General features: G+C 66.5%; 1 protein-coding gene across 1 annotated transcript; it reads right to left on the minus strand.

The window, feature by feature from the left end:
• Positions 1-15,769: 15,769 nt before the first annotated feature.
• Positions 15,770-20,110, minus strand: LOC311204420 (uncharacterized protein; the record flags this gene model as incomplete). Its single annotated transcript, XM_084280847.1, has 2 exons — positions 15,770-17,902; positions 17,933-20,110. 2 exons carry the CDS (start codon positions 20,108-20,110, stop codon positions 15,770-15,772), a joined length of 4,311 nt encoding a protein of 1,436 aa, XP_084136973.1.
• Between the last annotated feature and the right edge of the window lie 3,620 nt (positions 20,111-23,730).

The following is a 23,730-nucleotide window of genomic DNA, read 5'->3' on the forward strand; positions in this document are numbered from 1 at the left end:
GGGGCCGGTGGAGCCGGATACGGGGCTGTGGGGGCTGTGGGGGGCTGTGGGGGCTGGGGGGGGCTGGATACGGGGATGGGGGGGCAGGGGGGGGGGCTGCGGGTGCTGGGGGGGGCTGGATACGGGGCTGCAGGGGCGGGGGGAACCGGGGGGGGGGCTGGATGCCGGGTTGGGGGGACCGGGGGGGGGCTGCGGGGGCGGGGGGGGGGCCGGGGGGGGCTGGTTACAGGGATGGGGGGGCTGCGGGGGCGGAGGGGGGCTGGATGCCGGGTTGGGGGGGTCGGGGGGGGCTGCGGGGGCTGGATGCCGGGTTGGGCGGGGCGGGGGGGGGCTGGATACGGGGCTGGGGGGGCTGCGGGGGCGGGGGGGGGCTGGATGCCGGGGTGGGGGGGGCTGGGGGGGCTGCGGGGGCGGGGTGCGGACCCCGGACCCCGCAGACGTGTCTGTGGGATTAGCGCGAGCGACGCGTTTGGTAACGGGGGCAGCGGCCGCGCGGGTGAGAGACCAGTGAGGGACTAGTGAGGGACCGGTACGGGACCAGTACGGGACCAGTATGGGACCAGTATGGGACCAGTACGGGACCAGTATGGGACCAGTATGGGACCAGTACGGGACCGGTATGGGACCAGTATGGGACCAGTGAGAGACCAGTATGGGACCAGTATGGGACCAGTATGGGACCAGTGAGAGACCAGTGAGAGACCAGTGAGGGACCAGTACGGGACCAGTACGGGACCAGTATGGGACCAGTATGGGACCAGTATGGGACCAGTGAGAGACCAGTGAGGGACCAGTACGGGACCAGTACGGGACCAGTATGGGACCAGTATGGGACCAGTATGGGACCAGTATGGGACCAGTGAGAGACCAGTGAGGGACCAGTACGGGACCAGTACGGGACCAGTATGGGACCAGTATGGGACCAGTGTGGGACCAGTACGGGACCAGTGTGGGACCAGTGTGGGACCAGTACGGGACCAGTATGGGACCAGTGTGGGACCAGTGTGGGACCAGTGTGGGACCAGTACGGGACCAGTGAGAGACCAGTACGGGACCAGTACGGGACCAGTATGGGACCAGTGTGGGACCAGTGTGGGACCAGTGTGGGACCAGTACGGGACCAGTGAGAGACCAGTACGGGACCAGTATGGGACCAGTGTGGGACCAGTGTGGGACCAGTGTGGGACCAGTACGGGACCAGTACGGGACCAGTGTGGGACCAGTGAGAGACCAGTGAGAACCCAGTGTGAGCCCAGTGTGAGCCCAGTATGAGCCCAGTGTGAGACCAATGTGAGACCAGTGTGAGCCCAGTATGAGACCAGTGTGAGCCCAGTGTGAGCCCAGTATGAGACCAGTATGGGACCAGTATGGGACCAGTATGAGACCAGTGTGAGCCCAGTATGGGACCACTATGGGACCAGTATGGGACCAGTATGAGACCAGTGTGAGCCCAGTATGGGACCACTATGGGACCAGTATGAGCCCAGTGAGAGCCCAGTGTGAGACCAGTATGAGCCAGTATGAGACCAGTGAGAGACCAGTGTGAGCCCAGTGAGAGACCAGTATGGGACCAGTATGAGCCCAGTGTGAGCCCAGTATGAACCCAGTATGAGCCCAGTATGAGCCCAGTATCAGCCCAGTGTGAGCCCAGTGTGAGACCAGTATGAGCCCAGTATCAGCCCAGTGTCAGCCCAGTCCACCCAGTATCAGCCCAGTATCAGCCCAGTCCACACAGTATCAGCCCAGTATCAGCCCAGTATGAGACCAGCCCGCCCAGTATGAGCTCAGTATGAGCCCAGTCCCCCCAGTATGAGCCCAGTATGCCCAGTATGAGCCTAGTCTGCCCAGTGTGAGCCCAGTATGAGCCCAGTATGAACCCAGTATAAGCCCAGTATGCCCAGTATGAGCCCAGCCTGCCCAGTATAAACCCAGTATTAGCCCAGTCCTCCCAATATGAGCCCAGTCTGCCCAGTATGAGCCCAGTGCGCCCAGTATGAGCCCAGCCTGCCCAGTACCAGCCCAGTTTCCCCAGTCCAAGCCCTCCAACATGTGCCCATGCCACAGTGCCCCAGACTCCACCAGTCCCCAGTCCCCAGTGCCCCTGGCGTCACCTGGGGTCACACGGGGTGGGGGGTGTTTCACCAGGGGACACAGAGGGGACCCCCCAAAGTGCTGGGTCCAGCCCTGATTCCACAGCACAGAACTGGGGGGGTGGGGGTGGCAGAGAGCTGGGAGGGGGGAACCCACCCCCCTCCCCCAGACCCCCAGTACAAAACCAGACGCCCCCCCCCAGTAACACCCCCAGCACCCACCCCAAGGGCCCCCCCAGGACCAAGCAGAGGGGTGGGGGGGGGGGGAGCTTTATTTCTTGGGGGGAGGGGTGGGGGGGGTTCCAGTAGCCCAGCCCCCTTCCCCAATCAACCCCATCACTGCCCAGAGCTGGGGGAGGGGGGTCCCCCCGAACGGCCCCCCAGGAGGTGCTGGAGGCTCAAGGTCAGCGCTTGGAGATCCCCCCGCAGCCCCCGCACCTCCTGCAGCAAGGCCTGGAGCTGGGGGGCTGGGCAGGGGGCACAGCCACCGGACCCCCCCCCACACTGCCCCCCAGCTCCAGGCTGGGGGGGTGCTGGGGGTGCTGATGGAGCTGGACCTGTGGGGTGAGACAGAGACACCCTAAAACATGGCAAGGTGAGATGCCCACCCCCCCCCCAAATGTGTGTGTCCCCCCCCCCAAAACCCCCTCCCCCAGAATTTGGGGTGTACCCCCCCCCCCCCCCGCCACCCCCCTCCAGACTTACCTGTGCACGGGACCCCAGGGAGCAGGGGGTCGGTCGTGGTGCAAGCAGGGTGGGTGCCAAGGGGGGCTGGGGGGGGCTGTTGGGGGGCTGCAAGGGGGTGGGTGCTGAGTGGCTGTGGGGGGGCTGGAGGGGGGTGGGTGCTGAGGGGCTGGGGGGTGGCTGCAGGGGGGTGGGTGCCAAGGGGCTCTGGGGGGGCTGCAGGGGGGTGGGTGCTGAGGGGCTGAGTAGGGGGCTGTGGGAGGGCTGGAGGGGGGTGGGTGACAAGGGGGAGTGGGGGGGCTGCAGGGGACTGGGTGCTGAGGGGCTGGGGGGTGGCTGCAGGGGGGTGGGTGCCAAGGGGGGCTGTGGGGGGCTGTTGGGGGGCTGTAGGGGGGTGGGTGCTGAGGAGCTTTGGGGGGGCTGCAGGTGGGTGGGTGCTGAGGGGCTGAGTAGGGGGCTGTGGGAGGGCTGGAGGGGGGTGGGTGACAAGGGAGAGTAGGGGGGCTGCAGGGGGCTGGGTGCTGAGGGGCTGTGGGGGGGCTGCAGGGGGGTGGGTGACAAGGGGCTTTGGGGGGGCTGCAGGGGGGTGGGTGCTGAGGGGGAGTGGGGGGACCTGTTGAGGGGCTGCAGGTGGGTGGGTGCCGAGGGGCTCTGGGGGGGCTGCAGGGGGGTGGGTGCTGAGGGGCTGTGGGGGGGCTGCAGGGGGCTGGGTGCCAAGGGGGGCTGTGGGGGGCTGTGGGGGGGCTGCAGGGGTTTGGGTGCTGAGGGGCTGCGTAGGGGACTGTGGGGGGGCTGGAGGGGGGTGGGTGACAAGGGGGACTGGGGGGGCTGCAGGGGGGTGGGTGCTGAGAGGTTGGGGGTGAGCTGAGGGGGGCTGGGTGACAAGGGTCTCCTTGGGGTGCTGGGGGGTGTCTGGGTAACTCTGGATACTCGGGGTCCCCGTGGGGTGCTGGGGGGTGTCTGGGTGGCTCTGGGGACAGGGGGTCCCCGTGGGGTGCTGGGAGGTGTCTGGGTGGCTCTGGGGGCTGAGGGTCCCTGTGGGGTGCTGGGGGGGTGCTGGGGGTGTCTGGGGGCTGGGGGTCCCCATGGGGTGCTGGGGGGTGTCTGGGTGGCTCTGGGGGCTGAGGGTCCCTGTGGGGTGCTGGGGGGTGTCTGGGTGGCTCTGGGGGCTGGGGGTCCCCATGGGGTGCTGGGGGGTGTCTGGGTGGCTCTGGGGACTGGGGGTCCCTGTGGGGTGTTGGGGTGGTGCTGGGAGGGTGCTGGGGGTCCCTGTGGGATGCTGGGGGGGTGCTGGGGGAGTGCTGGGGGTCCCTGTGGGGTGCTGGGGGGGTGCTGGGGGGGTGCTGGGGTTTGTGATGAGTCCAGAGCCTTCTGGACCTGGTTCTTCTGCTGGACGCGTGTTTGTCATGGTGAGTCCAGGACCCGGTTCTGGTGCAGGATGGGTGCCCATGGTGAGTCCAGGATCTGGTTCTGGTGCAGGATGGGTGCTCATGGTGAGTCCAGGACCTGGTTCTGGTGCAGGATGGGTGCTCATGGTGAGTCCAGGACCCGGTTCTGGTGTGGGATGGGTGCTCATGGTGAGTCCAGCACCTGGTTCTGGTGCAGGATGGGTGGTCAAGGTGAGTCCAGGACCCAGTTCTGGTTCAGGATGGGTGCCCATGGTGAATCCAGCTCCCAGTTCTGGTGTGGGATGGGTGCTCATGGTGACTCCAGGACCCGGTTCTGCTGTAGGATGGGTGCCCATGGTGAATCCAGCACCCGGTTCTGGTGCAGGATGGGTGCTCATGGTGAGTTCAGCACCCGGTTCTGGTGCAGGATGGGTGCTCGTGGTGACTCCAGGACCTGGTTCTGGTGCAGTATGGGTGCTCATGGTGACTCCAGCACCCGGTTCTGGTGCAGGATGGGTGGTCAAGGTGAGTCCAGGACCTGGTTCTGGTGTGGGATGGGTGCTCATGGTGAGTCCAGGACCCGGTTCTGCTGTAGGATGGGTGCTCATGGTGAGTGCAGGACCCGGTTCTGGTGTGGGATGGGTGCCCATGGTGAGTCCAGCACCCGGTTCTGGTGCAGGATGGGTGGTCAAGGTGAGTCCAGGACCCGGTTCTGGTGCAGGATGGGTGCTCATGGTGAGTCCAGCACCCGGTTCTGGTGCAGGATGGGTGCCCATGGTGAGTCCAGCACCCAGTTCTGGTTTGGGATGGGTGCTCATGGTGAGTGCAGGACCCGGTTCTGGTGTGGGATGGGTGCCCATGGTGAGTCCAGCACCCGGTTCTGGTGCAGGATGGGTGCTCATGGTGAGTCCAGGACCTGGTTCTGCTGTAGGATGGGTGCTCATGGTGAGTCCAGCACCCGGTTCTGGTGCAGGATGGGTGCTCATGGTGAGTCCAGGACCCGGTTCTGCTGTAGGATGGGTGCTCATGGTGAGTCCAGCACCCGGTTCTGGTGCAGGATGGGTGCTCATGGTGATTCCAGGACCTGGTTCTGGTGCAGGATGGGTGCTCATCGTGATACCTTCAGGACCCGGTTCTGGTGCAGGATGGGTGCCCATGGTGAATCCAGCTCCCAGTTCTAGTGCGGGATGGATGCTCAAGGTGAGTCCAGGACCTGGTTCTGGTGTGGGATGGGTGCCCATGGTGAGTCCAGCACCCGGTTCCAGTGCAGGATGGGTGCTCATGGTGAGTCCAGCTCCCAGTTCTGGTGTGGGATGGGTGCTCATGGTGAGTCCAGCACCCGGTTCTGGTGCAGGATGGGTGCTCATGGTGAGTCCAGCACCCGGTTCTGGTGTGGGATGGGTGCTCATGGTGAGTCCAGCACCAACCGGACCCTGCCCCGCCTTGAGCTTGGGACCCTGTACGGCGCCAACCCCACCCCGTGCCGGTGGCCTCCTGGGGGTCTGGGTGGCACCTGCGGGGACCTGTCCGGCTTTGGGACGGGTGATCCGGACGGTGCTGGCTGTGTCCCCTCCTGCCTTGGACCTGTTGGTGCCAGCGGGGTCCCGTCCCACCTTGGGCTTGGTGGCACCACCTGGACCCTGTCCCACCTTGGGCTTGGTGGCACCCGAAGGACCTTGTCCCACCTTGGGCTTGGTGGCACCACCTGGACCCTGTCCCACCTTGGGCTTGGTGACACCAGCTGGACCCTGTCTCACCTTGGGCTTGGTGGCACCAGGAGGGTCCCGTCCCACCTTGGGCTTGGTGACACCAGAAGGACCCTGTCCCACCTTGGGCTTGGTGGCACCAGAAGGACCTTGTCCCACCTTGGACCTGGTGGCACCAGAAGGGTCCCGTCCCACCTTGGGCTTGGTGGCACCAGAAGGACCCTGTCCCACCTTGGGCTTGGTGCTCTGGATGATGCCAGCTGGATCCTGCTCTGCTTTGAGCCGGGTGATCCTGATGATCCGGATGGGATCTCGGCCACCTTTGGCTTGGGTGACACCAGTCCCACCCTGTCCTGAGGTGCTGGTGGTGGCACCATCTGCATCCCCTCCCCTGGGGCGCTGGGTGCTGGTGGTGGCACCATCTGTGTCCCCTTCCCTGGGGCGCTGGGTGCTGGTGGTGGCACCATCCCTGTCCCCTCCCCTGGGGTGCTGGGTGCTGGTGGTGGCACCATCCCTGTCCCCTCCCCTGGGGCGCTGGGTGCTGGTGGCCGGTGTGGTGGCACTTGGTGACCACAGGTCCCCTCGTCCTGCTGCAAGGAGAAGGGTGCTGAGCCCCAGCTGTGCCCAAAGCCGGGGACCCCCCCCATGAGGAGGGACCCCAGCACCCACCACCCACCTCCCTAGGGAGACAGGGGACCCCCCACCCATGTCCCCCTGCTCCTACCCTCAGGGGTGCTCCTCAGGGTGGGTGGGCTGGAGGACGCGCGGTGGGGAGAGCCGGGGCCGTGGGGCTGGGTGGGAGGGGGCACCCGGCTGGGCTTCACCCCAGGCTGGTGGGGAGGGGGCTCTGCAGCACCCACACCCAGGGTGGCCAGCTCCTCTGCGGGGGGTGGGGGGCAGCGTGAGCCAGCACAGCACCCTGAGCCTGCCCAAGCTGCCTGGGGGCTGCCTGGGGGCTGCATCCTGCCCTTGCCCATGCCCCTAAGACCCTCCCCCCCCAAGACCCCTCCTACCCCCACAAAACCCCCCCAAGACCCCTCTCAAGCCCCCTCCCCACCTCCCCAAGACCGCTTCCCACCCCCAAGAGCCCCCCAAGACCCCTCCCACACCCCCAAGACCGCTCCCTACCCCCCTCCCACCCTCCTCAGCTCCTCCAGGATCCCCCGCCAAGACCTCCCCAAGACCCCCTCAAGCCCCCAAGACCACCCCAAGCCCCCTCCCCACCCCCCCAAGACCCCCACAAGACCCCCCCAAGCCCCCTCCCCACCCCCCAAGACCCCCCCCAAGACCTCTCCCACCCCCCCAAGACCCTCCCAAGACCCCTCTCCACCCCCCCAAGACCCCTCCAAGACCGCTCCCCACCCCCAAGACCCCTCCAAGACCGCTCCTCACCCCCCTCTCACCCTCCCCAGCCCCCTTAGGATGCCCCCCAAGCCCCCAAGACCCCCCCAAGACCCCCCCAAGACCACCCCAAGCCCCCTCCCCATCCCCCCAAGACCCTCCCAAGATCGCTCCTCACCCCCCTCCCACCCTCCCCAGCCCCCTCAGGAACCCCCCCCAAGCCCCCAAGACCCCCCCCAAGACCCCCACAAGCCCCCTCCCCACCTCCCAAGGCCCCCCCAAGACCCCCCAAACCTCCCTCACCCCCCCAAGACCCCCCCAAGACCCCTCCTGCCCCTCCAAGACCCCCCCAAGACCACTCCCCACCCCCCTCCCACCCTCCCCAGCCCCTTCAGGACCCCCGTAAGACCCCCCCCCAAGCCCCCGCCAGGCCCCCAAGACCCCCCAAGCCCTCTCCCCATCCCCCCAAGACCCCCCCAAGACCGCTTCCCACCCCCCTCCCAGCCTCCCCAGCCCCCTCAGGACCCCCCGCCAAGTCCCCAAGAGCCCCTCAAGACCAACCCAAGCCCCCTCCCCATCCCCCCAAGACCCCCCCAAGACCCCCCCAAGCCCCCTCTCCACCCCCCCAAGGCCCCCCCAAGACCCCTCCTACCCCTCCAAGACCCCCCCAAGACTGCTCCCCACCCCCCTCTCACCCTCCCCAGCCCCCTCAGGACCCCTGTAAGACCCCCCCAAGCCCCCTCCAACCCCCCCAAGGCCCCCCAAGACACCCCCAAGCTCCCTCCCCACCTCCCAAGACCCCCCCAAGACCCCCCCAAGACACCTCTCCACCCCCCCAAGGCCCCCCCAAGACCCCTCCCACCCTCCCAAGACCCCTCCAAGACCCCTCCCCACCTCCCCCCAGGTACCTGCACACACAACAGCCGCGTCCTCCCTGTGCTGGCAGTTGGTGACCCCCCAGGGTGCTGCTGGGCACCCGGCGAGCGAGTCCTCGTCCCCCCGGCACCTCACGTCATCCAGCCAGATGGGGCCCAACCCCTCCCCAAAAAACGCTGCCCGGGGGGCATCCAGGGCCCCCCCACAGCCCAGCTGCCTGCAGACCACCTCTGCGTCCTGCAGCCCCCACAGGTCATCGCAGACGGTGCCCCAGAGCCCCATGTGAAGAACCTCCAGCCGGCCGGCGCAGCGCCCTGTGCCCCCCACCAGCCGCACACTGGGACCCCCTGGGAGAGAGGGGAGGGGGGTCAGCAGCCCTGCAGACCCCCAGCACCCATGGGTGGGGGTAGAGGAAGGGGAGGGGGGGTTGTACCTTCGCACGCGGAGCCGGCGCAGGGTGTAGCAGGTGGCTGGGGGCTGGTGGGGGGTGGTGTGGGGGTTGAGGGTGGGTCGGTGGTGGCGATGGGATGGAGAGGGTGAGCTGTGGGGAGCAGTGGGCAGGTGAGGGGTCTGAGCTTGGACATCCATCCATCCATCCATCCATCCATCCATCCATCCATCCATCCATCCATCCATCATCATCCATCCATCCCTCATCCATCATCCATCCATCCATCCTCCATCCCTCAGCCCTCCATCCCTCCATCCATCATCCCTCCTTCCCTCCCTCCTCCCATCCTCCCTTCCATCCATCCCTCATCCATCCTCCATCCCGCCCTCATTCCTCCCTCCATCTCTCATCCCTCCATCCCTCATCCCTCCATCCCTCCATCCTCCATCCCTCCATCAAACTATCCCTCCCTCCATCCCTCATCCCCCCATCCTCCCTTCCATCCATTCCTCCATCCCTCCATCCCTCATCTCTCATCCCTCCATCCCTCATCCCTCCATCCTCCATCCCTCCATCCTCCATCCATCATCCCTCCATCCCTCCTCCCATCCTCCCATCCATCCATCCATCCATCCATCCATCCATCCATCCATCCATCCATCCATCCATCCATCCCTCCCTCCATCCATCCCTCCATCCCTCATCCCTCCACCCCTCTTCCCTCATCCCTCCACCCCTCCAACCTTCATCCATCCATCCATCCATCCATCCATCCATCCATCCATCCATCCATCCATCCCTCATCCCTCATCCATCCATCCTCCATCCATCATCCCTCCAACCCTCATCCCTCCACCCTCCATCCCTCCCTCCCTCCATCCCTCCACCATCCCTTCTCCCTCCCTCCCTCCCTCCCTCCATCCATCATCCATCATCCCTCATCCCTCCCTCCCTCCACCCCTCATCCCTCCATCCCTCCATCCATCATCCATCATCCCTCATCCCTCCCTCCATCCCTCATCCCTCCCTCCACCCCCCATCCATCCCCCATCCCTCCCTCCCCCAGGACCCCCCCCTTCACCCACCCTCACCCCCCACCCCACCTGAGCAGACGGCGCTGGCGTCCTCCTCGTGGGTGCAGACGTGTGGCCTCCAGCCGCGATGGCGGCACAGGCCCAGCCGCTCCTCGCTGCCGCGGCACCGCAGCCCGTTGAGCCAGATGGGGCCCAGCCCCTCCCCAAACCAGGCCCCCGGGGGGGCGGCCAGCGCGGCGCCGCAGCCCAGCTGCCGGCAGACCACGGCCGCGTCCGGCAGCCCCCAGTCGTCGTCGCACACGGTGCCCCAGCGCCCGGCGTGTTGCACCTCCACCCGCCCCGCGCAGCGCCCGGGGCCCCCGGACAGACGCACCGGGACGGGACCTGGGGATGGGCAGTGTTCAGGCACCCACTGGGACCCCCCGGCACCCACCGGGACCACCAGCACCCACTGGGACCCACTGGCACTCACTGGGACACACTGGGAGCCATGGCACCCATTGGAACCCCTGGCATCCATTGGGACCCCACCAGGACCCCCAGCATCCACTGGGACCCCCTGGCACCCACCGGGACCACCAGCACCCACTGGGACCCCCGGCACCCATTGGGACCCACTGGGACCCATGGCACCCACTGGGACCCCCCGGCACCCACCGGGACCACCAGCACCCACTGGGACCCATGGCACCCACTAGGACCCCACCAGGACCCCCAGCACCCACCGGCACCCACCAGGACCCCCGGCACCCACTGGAACCCACTTGGGACCCATGGCACCCACTAGGACCCATGGCACCCACTGGGACCCCTGGCATCCATTCGGACCCCACCAGGATCCCCAGCACCCACTGGCACCCATCAGGACCCCTGGCACCCACTGGGACCCACTCGGGACCCCTGGGACCCACTGGGACCCCTGGCATCCATTGGGACTCACCAGTACCCACTGAGACACACTGGGACCCATGGCACCCACTGGGACCCCTGACACCCATTGGGACCCCTGGCATCCATTTGGACCCCACCAGGACCCCCAGCACCCACCGGCACCCACCAGGACCCCCAGCACCCACTGGAACCCACTTGGGACCCATGGCACCCACTGGGACCCCCGGCACCCATTGGGACCCACTGGGACCCATGGCACCCACTGGGACCCCTGGCATCCATTTGGACCCCACCAGGACCCCCAGCACCCACCAGCACCCATCAGGACCCCCGGCACCCACTGGGACCCACTTGGGACCCCTGGGACCCACTGGGACCCCCAGCACCAATTGGGACCCACTGGAACCCATGGCATCCATTGAGACCCACCGGTACCCACTGGGACACACTGGGACCCATGGCACCCACTGGGACCCATGGCACCCATTGGGACCCCTGGCATCCATTCGGACCCCACCAGGACCCCCAGCACCCACTGGCACCCACCGGGACCCCTGGCACCCGCCTGGATCCACTTGAGACCCCCGGCACCCACCAGGACCCCTGGCACCCATTGGGACCCCACCAGGACCCCCAGCACCCCCCGGCACCCACCGGGACCCCTGGCACCCATTGGGACCCCACCAGGACCCCCAGCACCCCCCGGCACCCACTGGGACCCCCAGCACCCATTGGGACCCCAACAGGACCCCCAGCACCCACTGGGACCCCTGGCATCCATTTGGACCCCACCAGGACCCCCAGCACCCACCGGAACCCACTTGGGACCCCTGGCACCCACTGGGACCCCCGGCACCCATTGGGACCCACTGGGACCCATGGCACCCACTAGGACCCCTGGCATCCACTGGGACCCCACCAGGACCCCCGGCACCCACTGGTACCCCCAGCACCCATTGGGACCTCCACCAGGACCCCCAGCACCCACTGGCACCCACTGGGACCCCCGGCCCCCACTGGGACCCACTTGGGACCCCTGGCACCCACTGGGACCCCCAGCACCCATTGGGACCCCAACAGGACCCCCAGCACCCACTGGGACCCCTGGCATCCATTGGGACCCACCGGGATTCTGGGACACCTGCACCCACTGGGACCCACTGGGATCTACTGGGATGCCCTGGGAACTCCCCCCACTGGGACCCAATGGGAGTCACTGGGCTGGGCCCCTCCTCCCCTCTGCCCCCCGCCCCCCGCCCCTCCCAGTACCTGCACAGTGGGGTCCCAGCAGCCCCACTGGAGAGCGGGGGGAGAGGATGAGTGGGGGGAGCCAGGTGTCCGGGCACCCCAACCCCGGCATGGGGCACCCAGCACTGGGGACCAGTGCCCAGCGCCCTTCCCAGTGCCCATCCCAGTGCCCAGCGCCCTTCCCAGTGCTCCATGCTCAGTGCCCAGTGCCCTTCCCAGTGCCCAGTGCCCTTCCCAGTGCCCCATGCTCAGTGTCCAGTGCCCTTCCCAGTGCTCCATGTCCAGTGCTCAGTGCCCATCCCAGTGCCCAGTGCCCATCCCAGTCCCCAGTGCCCCTTCCCAGTGCCCAACCCAGTGCCCAGCGCCCTTCCCAGTCCCCCATGCTCAGTGCCCAGTGCCCTTCCCAATGCCCAGTGCCCTTCCCAGTGCTCCATGCTCAGTGCCCAGTGCCCTTCCCAGTGCCTTTCCCAGTGCCCAACACCCTTCCCAGTGCCCCATGCTCAGTGCCCAGTGCCCATCCCAGTGCCCAGTGCCCATCCCAGTGCTCCATGCTCAGTGCCCAGTGCCCTTCCCAGTGCCCTTCCCAGTGCCCAGCGCCCTTCCCAGTCCCACATGCTCAGTGCCCAGCGCCCTTCCCAGTGCCCAACACCCTTCCCAGTGCCCCATGCTCAGTGCCCAGTGCCCATCCCAGTGCCCAGTGCCCATCCCAGTGCTCCATGCTCAGTGCCCAGTGCCCTTCCCAGTGCCCTTCCCAGTGCCCAGCGCCCTTCCCAGTCCCACATGCTCAGTGCCCAGCGCCCTTCCCAGTGCCCAACACCCTTCCCAGTGCCCCATGCTCAGTGCCCAGTGCCCTTCCCAGTGCCCCATGCTCAGTGTCCAGTGCCCTTCCCAGTGTTCCATGTCCAGTGCCCAGTGCCCTTCCCAGTGCCCCATGCTCAGTGCCCAGTGCCCATCCCAGTTCCCACTGCCCCTCTCCAGTGCCATGACTGTGCGTGCCAGGCAGTGCTGGGCAGTGCCGTGTCCGTGCTGAGCACCACCCATGCCATGTGGTGCCACCAGCACCCACCACATCCCTGTGCCATCCCTGCACAGCAGTCCCATGCCGTGTGGTGCTGCGTGGTGCTGTGCCATGCCGTGTCATCAGTGCCACGCTGTGCCAAGCCACCAGCACCCACCACATCCCTGTGCCATCCCTTCACACCAGTCCCATGCCGTGTGGTGCTGCGTGGTGCCGTGCCATGCCATCAGTGCCACGCTGTGCCATGCCATGCCATGCTGTGCCATCAGTGCCACCAGTGCCACGCTGAGCCATGCTGAGCCACACTGTGTCACCAGCACCCACCACATCCCTGTGCCATCCCTTCACACCAGCCCCATGCCGTGTGGTGCTGTGTGGTGCAGTGCCATGCTGTGCCATCAGTGCCACGCTGAGCCATGCTGAGCCACGCTGTGCCACCAGCACCCACCACATCCCTGTGCCATCCCTTCACATCAATACCGTGCCGTGTGGTTCTGCGTGGTGCCGTGCCGTGCCACACCATCAGTGCCACGCTGTGCCATGCCATGCTGTGCCATCAGTGCCACACTGAGCCATACTGAGCCATGCTGAACCACCAGCACCCACCACATCCCTCTGCCATCCCTGCACACCAGCCCCATGCCATGTGGTGCTGTATGGTGCCGTGCCGTGCCATCAGTGCCATGCTGAGCCATGCCATGACATGCTGTGCCATCAGTGCCACGCTGAGCCATGCTGAGCCACGTTGAGCCATGCTGTGCCACCAGCACCCACCACATCCCTGTGCCATCCCTGCACACCAGTCCCATGCCGTGTGGTGCTGCGTGGTGCCGTGCTGTGCCATGCCATCAGTGCCACGCTGTGCCATGCCATGCCATGCTGTGCCACCAGTGCCACGCTGAGCCATGCTGAGCCACGCTGTGTCACCAGCACCCACCACATCCCTGTGCCACCCCTTCACACCAGCCCCATGCCGTGTGGTGCTGTGCCATGCCACGCCGTGCCGTGCCATGCCATGCCACCAGTGCCACCAGTGCCATGGCGAGCGGTGCGGCCTCACCCAGGAGCAGCAGGGCCAGGGCCATGGCCGGTGCCGGGGCCGGGGCCGGCGTGCCGGAGGCCGAGAGCTGCCGCTGCCGGGGCCAAGGATGACTCAGTCCGTCCGTCTGTCCGTCCAAGGGCTGGGCCAGGGGGTGGGGGTCGAGGGGCCCAAACCCCCCCCTTGGAGCAGAGGGGGGTGCAAGGCCGGAGCCGGCTGTGCGCACGTGGCCGCCGCCGCCCCAACACGCCTGGGCTGGGGCCTCCCAGCGCCACGGGCATGTGTGCGCCGGCCCGGCACGCGTGGGCGCACGGCCCAGAGCAGCAGCTGCAGCTGCAGCACACGGGTGGGGCCGTGTGGAGGGGGCGGCCACACGCGTGTTCGCGCACACGTGTGTGCAGGAGCATGGGGAGGCTGCGCACGGGCGACCCCGCGGCGCCACGCGTGTGCGCACGTGTGTGCTCGGGGGTGTCCTCATGGGGTGGCCATGTGTGTGCACATGTGTTGGTGACACCCCAGGGCTGCTCCCGTGCACACGTGTGCTGAGACGTGTCCACATGTGGTGTCCATGTGTGTGCACATGTGTTGGTGACACCCCAGCACACGTGTTGGTGACACCCCAGGGCTGCTCCCGTGCACACACGTGTGCTCAGACGTGTCCACATGGGGTGTCCACGTGTGTGCACACGTGTTGTGGACACCCCTGCACACACATGTGCAGGGGCACATGGCTGCTCTCACGCACACGTGTCCACATGTGATGTCCGTGTGTGCACATGTGTTGTGGACACCCCAGCACACGTGTTGTGTGCATCCCAGGGCTGCTCCTGTGCACACACGTGTGCTCAGACATGTCCACATGTGATGTCCATGTGTGTGCACATGCGTTGTGGACACCCCAGGACACAGGTGTGCAGGGGCACATGGCTGCTCTCACACACACACGTGCCCACATGTGATGTCCATGTGTGTGCACACGTGTTGTGTGCACCCCAGGGCTGCTCCTGTGCACACACGTGCTCAGATATGTCAACATGTGATGTCCACATGTGTGCACGTGTTGTGAGCACCCCAGCACAGGCACACGGCTGCTCTCACACACACGTGTGCTCAGACGTGTCCACATGTGGTGTCCATGTGTGTGCACACGTGTTGGTGACACCCCAGCACACGTTGTGGATACCCCCAGGCTGCTCCCATGCACACACGTGCTCAGACGTGTCCACATGTGATGTCCATGTGTGTGCACACGTGTTGTGGATACCCCAGGGCTGCTATCATGCACACACATGCTCAGACATGTCCACATGTGTGTGCACACGTGTTGTGGACACCCTTGCACACACATGTGCACGGGAACACAGCTGCTCTCACGCACACGTGTCCACATGTGGTGTCCATGTGCGTGCACACGTGTTGTGTGCACCCCAGCACAGGCACACGGCTGCTCTCACACACACACGTGTCCACATGTGATGTCCATGTGTGTGCACACGCATTGGTGACACCCCAGGACACACGTGTGCAGGGGCACACGGCTGCTCTCACACACACACACGTGTCCACATGTGATGTCCATGTGTGGGAGGGTTTGGGGAGGGTCCTGAATGTCCCCCAGAGCCCCCCACCCCACTCCATCCTGTGTCTCCTCCTTCCCCCACTGCCCCCCACCCCCTTCCTCCCACACCCTTGGTTCTCCCAGTTCCCCTCCCGTCCTGCGTCCCTCCCTACACCCCCAGTGCTCCCAGTACCTCCCAGTACCCGCCCCCCCCATCCCTCTCCCCTGAAAGACGAGTCGCACACGATGGGGGGGGTGGGGGGGGCAGCGTTTATTGACCCTCCCCCCACAGCTGCGGATTGGGGGGGAGGGGGGGTGCTGGAGGGGGATGGGATGGGGGGGGCACCCTGGGGGGCCCAGGGGTCCGGCCCCTCCCCCAGATGTGCATTGGTGGGACCCCCCCCCCCAGGCTGAGCACCCCCAGCTCTGGCTTTGCGGGGGTCATTTGGGGGTCTGGGGGAGGTTTAACCCACCCCCCACCCCCCCCAAATCCCACCCCCCCCCCTCAGAAGGTGTGAACCAGCGGGACACTGGGCAGCTCTGGGGTGGGGGGTCCCGTTCCCGTCCCCCCCCCAGCGCTCCCACTCCCGGCTGCTCCTCGGGAGGGGGTTGGGGGTTGTGCCCCCCCAGTACCCCCCAGTACCGGCTCCCCCCGCACCAGCAGGATGCGGGATGGGCCTGGGGGCCGCAGCTGGGCCAGGGTCTGCAGGCAAAGGCGGGCAGGGGGCCCCCTGGCGCCCCTCAGCAGCAGCACGGGGGGCAACACCCCGCCCCCCCCCACCACTGCCAGCTGGGGGGACGGGCAGGGGGTCTCCCCTGTCACAAGCACCTCGGGAGGTTGTGGTGGCACCTCCACGGCCTGGAGGTGGACATTTGTCACCCCCAGGGGTGTGAGCTGGATGTTGGGGACCTCCACGGTCTTCAGGGGGACCTCCACGGCCTTCACTTGGATGTTGGGGACCTCCACGGCCTTCACTTGGATGTTGGGGACCTCCACGGTCTTCAGGGGGAACTCCACGGCCTTCAGTTGGATGTTGGGGACCTCCACGGTCTTGAGTTGGGTTTTGGGGACCTCCATGGTCTTGAGTTGGGCTTTGGGGACCTCTACAGTCTTGAGCTGGATGTTGGGGACCTCCATGGTCTTGAGCTGGACATTGGGCACCTCCACGGTCTTGAGTTGGATGTTGGGGACCTCCATGGCCTTCACTTGGATGTTGGGGACCTCCACGGTCTCGAGTTGGACGTTGGGCACCTCCTCTGTGGTCTTGAGCTGGGCACTGGACACCTCTGCTGTCTTGAGATGCACGTTGGGGACCTCTGTGGCCTCGAGCTGGATGCTGGGCACCTCCATCATTTGGTGACAGGCGGTGCCGGGCACCTCGCTGGCCTGGAGATGGATATCTGTCACCTCCATCGTCTTCAGCTGGATGTTGGGCACCTCTGTGACCTTGAGGTGGATGTTGGGCACCTCTATCACCTGGTGATGGACACGGGACACCTCGTTCTCCTGGAGATGGACATCGGTTATCTCTGTGGGCTGGAGATGGATGCTGGGCACTTCTGTGACTTGGAGATGGACAGCGGGCACCTCGGGGGCTTGGTGACACACCCTGGGCACCTCGGCGGTCTGGAGATGGACACTGGGCACCTCTGTGGTTTGGGGATGGATGCTGGAGACCCCAGTGGCTTCCAGCTCCACAGTGGTGAGCTCTGTGTCCTGGAGCTGGATGCTGGGCACCTCCGTGTCCTGGAGCTGGACACTGGGCACCTCCACGGTCTGCTGAGGGACGCTGGGGACCTCAGTGGCCTGCAGGATGACATCGGTCACCTCTGTGGCTTGGAGATGGGCATCAGGTACCTCAGCGGTTTCCAGATGGACACTGGGCACCTCCGTGGTCTGCAGCTGGATGTCGGGGACCTCCACGGCCTGGAGATGGATGTCAGGGACCTCCGTGGTTTGGAGATCGACATCTGCCACCTCTGTGGCCTGGAGATGGATGCTGGGCACCTCTGAGGGCGGTGGCAGGGCTTGGAGCTGGACATTTGTCACCTCACTGGCTTGGAGCTGGATGTTGGTGACCTCAGAGGGCTGTGCCAGGGCTTGGAGCTGGACATTTGTCACCTCAGTGGCCTGCAGCTGGATGTTGGTGACCTCAGAGGGTTGTGGCAGAGCTTGGAGCTGGATGTTGGTGACATCCAAGGGCTGTGGCAGGGCTTGGAGCTGGACGTTGGTCACCTCCCCGGCTTGGAGCTGGATGTTGGTGACCTCAGAAGGCTGTGGCAGAGCACGCAGCTGGATGTTGGTCACCTTGGAGGGCTGTGGCAGGGCTTGGAGCTGGACATTTGCCACCTCACTGGCTTGGAGCTGGATGTTGGTGACATCCAGAGGCTGCGGCAGGGCTTGGAGCTGGACGTTGGTCACCTCAGCAGCCTGGAGCTGGATGTTGGTGACGTCCAAGGGCTGTGGCAGGGCTTGGAGCTGCACGTTGGCCACCTCACTGGCTTGGAGCTGGATGTTGGTCACCTTGGAGGGCTGTGGCAGGGCTTGGAGCTGGACATTTGCCACCTCAGCAGCTTGGAGCTGGATGTTGGTGACATCCACGGGCTGCGGCAGGGCTTGGAGCTGGACACTCGTCACCTCGGTGGCCTGGAGCTGCACGTTGGCCACCTCAGCAGCTTGGAGCTGGATGTTGGTGACCTCCAAGGGCTGCGGCAGGGCTTGGAGCTGCACGTTGGCCACCTCGGTGGCTTGGAGCTGGATGCCGGTGACCTCGGGGGGCTGTGACCCCCGTGGGGGCAGGACGCTGCCGAGCCCACCCCTCAGGACGATGACGCTGGTCCCCGCCGCCGTCCCCGCCTGGAGCTGGACGCTGGGCAGCGCCTGCCCCGCGCCGGGGACCAACAGGATGTTCTGCCCAGCGCTGGGGGGTCCCACGGCCCGCGGACCCTTCCCCACCTGCGGCAGGGGTCCCTCAGCGGGCAGGAGGGTGAAAGCGGGGGGCTCAGCCGGGGGGCTGGGCAGCAGGAGGACCTTCCGCGGGGGTGCCGGGGGGCTGGGCAGGAGCTGGAGGCCTTGTGGGGTCTGCACCAGCAGGAAGGTCTGGGTTTCGGCGGGGGGCAGCGCCGGGGGCCGCCGGGGTGACCCGTGGGGGCCGGGGGTGTGGGTTCGGAGGTGGCGCTGGAGGTAGGAGGCCATGACGAAGGCCTTGGGGCAGAGCGGGCAGCGGTAGGGCCGGGCGGCCGAGTGGGTGCGGCGGTGGAGCTGGAGGTTGGAGGAGTGGGTGAAGGTCTTGCCGCACTGCGGGCAGGCGTAGGGCCGCTCGCCCGTGTGCACCCGCTGGTGCTGCCGCAGGTTGGAGGTCTGGGCGAAGGCCTTGCCGCAGACGGGGCAGGCGTGGGGCCGCTCGCCCGTGTGCAGCTGCCGATGGCGCCGCAGGCAGGAGGTGTTCTTGAAGGCCTTGGGGCAGTCGGGGCAGCGGTAGGGCCTCTCGCCGGTGTGCTGCCGGAGGTGGTACTGGTAGTGGGAGGCCCACTTGAAGGTCAGGCCGCACTGGGCGCACTCGAAGGCCCGTAGGCCCGTGTGGACCCGCTGGTGGATCTGGAGGAGGGAGGAGCGCTTGAAGGCCTTGCCGCACTCGCGGCAGGCGTAGGGCCGCTCGCCCGTGTGGTCCCGCATGTGGTAGCGCAGCCCCGAGGAGCCCTTGAAGGCCTTGCCGCACTCGGTGCACTGGTACGGCCGCTCCGGGCCGGCTTGGGGGGTGGTTGAAGGGTGAGGAGCATCGGGAGGTGGAGGCGGTTGGATGGCGGCGGGGTGGCTGCGTTGGTGGCCCAAGAGCCCAGACAACTGGCTGAAGGTCTTGGGGCAGGCGGCGCATTTGAAAGGCCGCTCGGCAGCGTGGCCGTGCCGGTGCCGCGCCAGCCCGGAGCTGTTCTTGAAGGTCTTGCCGCACGTCGGGCAGCGGTGAGGGGAAGACGGGGGGGTCTCCACCGGCGCCGCGTGGCCGCCTTGGTGAGCCAGCAGCTCCTCCTCGCCGCTGAAGCTCAGCGGGCAAACAGAGCACCTCCAGAGCGTCTCCGGCGCCGCGGCGGCGGGCGCCGGGAGGAGGGCGGGTGCCGCGGCGTGGCTCTGCAGGTGTTTCTGCAGGCAGGCCTCGGAGACGAAGGCCTTGGCGCAGGTCGGGCACTGGTGGGTGCGGGCGGCAGCGTGGGTGCGGCGGTGGAGGAGGAGGTTGGAGGAGTGGGTGAAGGTCTTGCCGCACTCGCGGCAGGCGTAGGGCCGCTCGCCCGTGTGCACCCGCTGGTGCTGCCGCAGGTTGGTGGCCTGGGCAAAGGCCTTGCCGCAGACGGGGCAGGCGTGGGGCCGCTCGCCCGTGTGGGTGTGGCGGTGCCGGCGGAGGCTGGAGGAGTTCTTGAAGGCCTTAGGACAGGCCGGGCAGCGGTAGGGCCTCTCGCCGGTGTGCTGCCGGAGGTGGTACTGGTAGTGGGAGGCCCACTTGAAGGTCAGGCCGCACTGGGCGCACTCGAAGGCCCGTAGGCCCGTGTGGACCCGCTGGTGGGTCTGGAGGAGGGAGGAGCGCTTGAAGGCCTTGCCGCACTGCGGGCAGGCGTAGGGCCGCTCGCCCGTGTGGCCCCGCTGGTGGTACAGGAGGGCGGAGGAGCCCTTGAAGGCCTTGGGGCACTCGGGGCACTTGTAGGGCCGCTCGCCCGTGTGGCTGCGCTGGTGGTGGGCCAGGCGGGACGACCACCGGAAGGCCTTCCCGCACTCCCGGCAGGCGTAGGGCTGCTCCGCCGGCACCGGCGCCCCGCCGCGGGACCCCGCCGGACCCGGGGGTGTCGCTCCCGCCATTGCTGATGGGCCTGGGGGTGAAAGTAGGGATTGAGGGGGGGGTGGCACTGGCACCCTCCCCCTTCAGCCCCCCGACTATCCCACCATGGGTGGCACTGACACCCCCCCCCCCCCCCCCCCCAATTCTTCTGCCATGGGTCAGGGGTGGCAGTGACACCCCCCCAACCCCCCTAATTCCCCTGCGTGGGTGGCGGGTGGCACTGACACCACCCCCAACCCCCCCAGTTCTCCCGCCATGGGTGGGGGGTGGCACTGACACCCCCCCAACCCCCCCAATTCTCCTGCCGTGGGTGAGGGGTGACACTGACACCCCCCCAACCCCCCCAGTTCTCCCGCCATGGGTGCGGGGTGGCACCGAATGACCCCATCGTGTCCCCCCCACCCTGTCCCCATCACTGGGACAGACCCCCCACATCCCCCACCCCCCATCCCCAGACCCGAACGCCGGGTGAACTGAGGGGGGGAGTGGCAGAGGGGGCGGAGCCACCCGACAGAAGAGCCGCCCCCATGAACCAGGGGGATCCCCTGGGGCCCCGCCCCCTACTCAAGCCCCGCCCCAAACAGACCCCACCCCTTATCTCAGGCCCCGCCCCCAGCCCTTAGATCACGCCCCCTCAAGCCCTCACCCCGCCCAGTCCCTGCTCCCAAGCCACGTCCCTGATCCTCCAGACCACGCCCCTCACCCTGCAGGCCCCGCCCCCACAGACCCCACCTAAGGCCCCGCCCCCAACCCTTAGACCACGCCCCCAAGCCCTCACCCCGCCCAGTCCCCGCTCCCAACCCACGCCCCTCAACCCACAGGCCCCGCCCCCAGCCCTTAGACCACGCCCCCTCAAGCCATCACCCCGCCCAGTCCCCGCTCCCAACCCACGCCCCTGATCCCCCAGACCACGCCCCTCACTCCGCAGGCCCCGCCCCCAGCCCTTAGACCACGCCCCCTCAAACCCCACACCGCTCAGTCCCCGCTCCCAAGCCACGCCCCCCAACAACTAGACCCGCCCCCTCACTCCACAGGCCCCGCCCCTACAGACCCCACATCAGGCCCCGCCCCCTCACCCTTAGACCACGCCCCCTCAAGCCCCCACCCGGCCCGGTCCCCGCTCACAAGCCCCGCCCCCAACACCCAGACCCCGCCCCTCACCCCACAGGCCCCGCCCCCATCCCCCGCGCAGGCGCACAACCACGGCCCGGCCCCCGCCTCCCCTCCCGCCCCCCCCAGCTCTCCCAGCGCTCGCTCACCTGCCGGCAATGGCGCCGGGCCGCACCGCCGCGGCGGGCCGGGGCCGGGCCGGGGCAGGGCAGGGCAGGACAAGGGACGGGGCGCCCCGACCCGCCCCGACCCGCCGCGGCCTCTCGCTGCCACCCGCCGCCGCCGCCGCGCAACGACCGGGCCGCGCCGCGCGCCGGGCCACGCCTCCTCCTTCCCCCCCCCCAGCGCCGTGCGCATCCATCGGGCCGGGCCCCACTCGCGGGGCCTGCTGGGAAATGTAGTCCGGCCGCCGCCATCTTGGAGCGGCGGCTTAGTTGGGGGGGGGGGGGGGCGCGGGTAGGGCAGGGGCAGCCGAGATCATAAAGCACCCCCCACACACGCCCCCCTCCTTCTCAGCAGGCGTCACTTTATCCTTCATTTCAGTCCCTTCTCTCCCCCATTGTGGCACAGGGAAGGGCAGGGCCTGGGGGTCCCTGTCGTTCCTCACACCCTTCCCCTCCCATCACCACCCCCTCCAGGCTGCCCAGGGCCCCCTCCAGCCTCAACACCCCCAGGGATGGGTGTCAGCAGCGTTTTACGACCCGTGGCTCATCTTGAAAGCAACTTCCCCCTCAGCTTTGACGTCTTCTCCCCCCTTTCCCCTTCCCGTTTCTCCCCACTCTTCCCCTTTCACCGGGACACCGCCCATGCCGCCGGGTTCCAGGGGTGCTGGGAGCTCGGACGCCCCTTGGACGCCCCTTGAATACAGCCCCTTCTCAGCTTGGTGGGCCCAGAGCTCCCTCCTGGCACGGGATGTTTCCCCTTTGGTCTGAGGGGCTGGAAAAGACCAGGAGTTGTGTCTGTTCCTGAAGCTTTATGGCCATGGGGGAGGCTCTTGGATCATGGGTTGAGCAGCTGGGGTTGGGCATCCCCATGCTGACGTGTTTCAAGCTCCTCAGGCTGATGGAAGGTGCTGTGTGTGGGCCAAATGCTGCTCAAGGGTGGGTTCTTCACCCATCAGGCTGATGGAAGGTGCTGTGTGTGGGCCAAATGCTGATCAAGGGTGGGTTCTTCACCCATCAGGCTGATGGAAGGTGCTATGTGGGGGCCAAATGCTGGTTGAGGGTGGTTTCTTCACCCATCAAGCTGATGGAAGGTGCTGTGTGTGGGCCAAATGCTGCTCAAGGGTGGGTTCTTCACCCATCAGGCTGATGGAAGGTGCTGTGTGTGGGCCAAATGCTGCTCAAGGGTGGGTTCTTCACCCATCATGCTGATGGAAGGTGCTGTGTGTGGGCCAAATGCTGCTCAAGGGTGGGTTCTTCATCCCTCAGGCTGATGGAAGGTGCTGTGTGTGGGCCAAATGCTGCTCAAGGGTCAGTTCTTCACCCATCAGGCTGATGGAAGGTGCTGTGTGTGGGCCAAATGCTGGTCAAGGGTGGTTTCTTCACCCATCATGCTGATGGAAGGTGCTGTGTGTGGGCCAAATGCTGCTCAAGGGTGGGTTCTTCATCCCTCAGGCTGATGGAAGGTGCTGTGTGTGGGCCAAATGATGGATCAAGGGTGGGTTCTTCACCCATCAGGCTGATGGAAGGTGCTGTGTGTGGGCCAAATGATGGATCAAGGGTGGGTTCTTCACCCATCAAGCTGATGGAAGGTGCTGTGTGTGGGCCAAATGCTGCTCAAGGGTGGTTTCTACACTCATCAGGCTGATGGAAGGTGCTGTGTGTGGGCCAAATGATGGGTCAAGGGTGGTTTCTTCACCTATCAGGCTGATGGAAGGTGCTGTGTGTGGGCCAAATGCTGCTCAAGGGTGGGTTCTTCACCCCTCAGGCTGATGGAAGGTGCTGTGTGTGGGCCAAATGATGGATCAAGGGTGGGTTCTTCAAAGCAGGTTTCCTCCCATGTCTTGAGTGATGGTTTTGGGGGGTGGTGCTTTGTCCTGTGCTGATGCTGGTGTTGGCCTGTTTGTGCTGTCTCCAAGGAAGGGGGCATCCTCAGCTGGTCTGTTAAAAAGGGGAAGATTCATCCTGCACAGAACAAACCATGGAGTGAATCTCCATGCTCTGCAGATCTTGTGTGCCCAGAGGAGGAGCTGGTTGTCTCCGGTGTGGTCATCTCACAAGGGAAGAAGCCAGTGAGGTTTGATCCATGGGACAGTGTCCAGAGGGGTCTTTTCAAGAGAAATCCTTGTTAAATCCAGCTGATGGACACTGTCACCCTTTGGTTGCTGTCAAGGCTGCTCCTTGAGTGTGGCAGTTGGACTTGATGACCTCCAAGGTCTTTTCCAAACACACCAGCTCTGTGGTTCTGGGGAGGGGGTGAGGGGCCACCTAAACCTCTTCAAACCAGAGGGTGAAATCCCAGGGACAGCCAGGAGGAGGGTTCAGGGCAGGAGGAGGGATGAGTGCTGGGCAAACAGGGTCACTGCAGA

Source organism: Gallinula chloropus, assembly GCF_964237585.1.
Source record: "Gallinula chloropus genome assembly, contig: HAP1_SCAFFOLD_220, whole genome shotgun sequence".
In the NCBI taxonomy this organism is placed as follows: Eukaryota; Metazoa; Chordata; class Aves; order Gruiformes; family Rallidae; genus Gallinula; species Gallinula chloropus.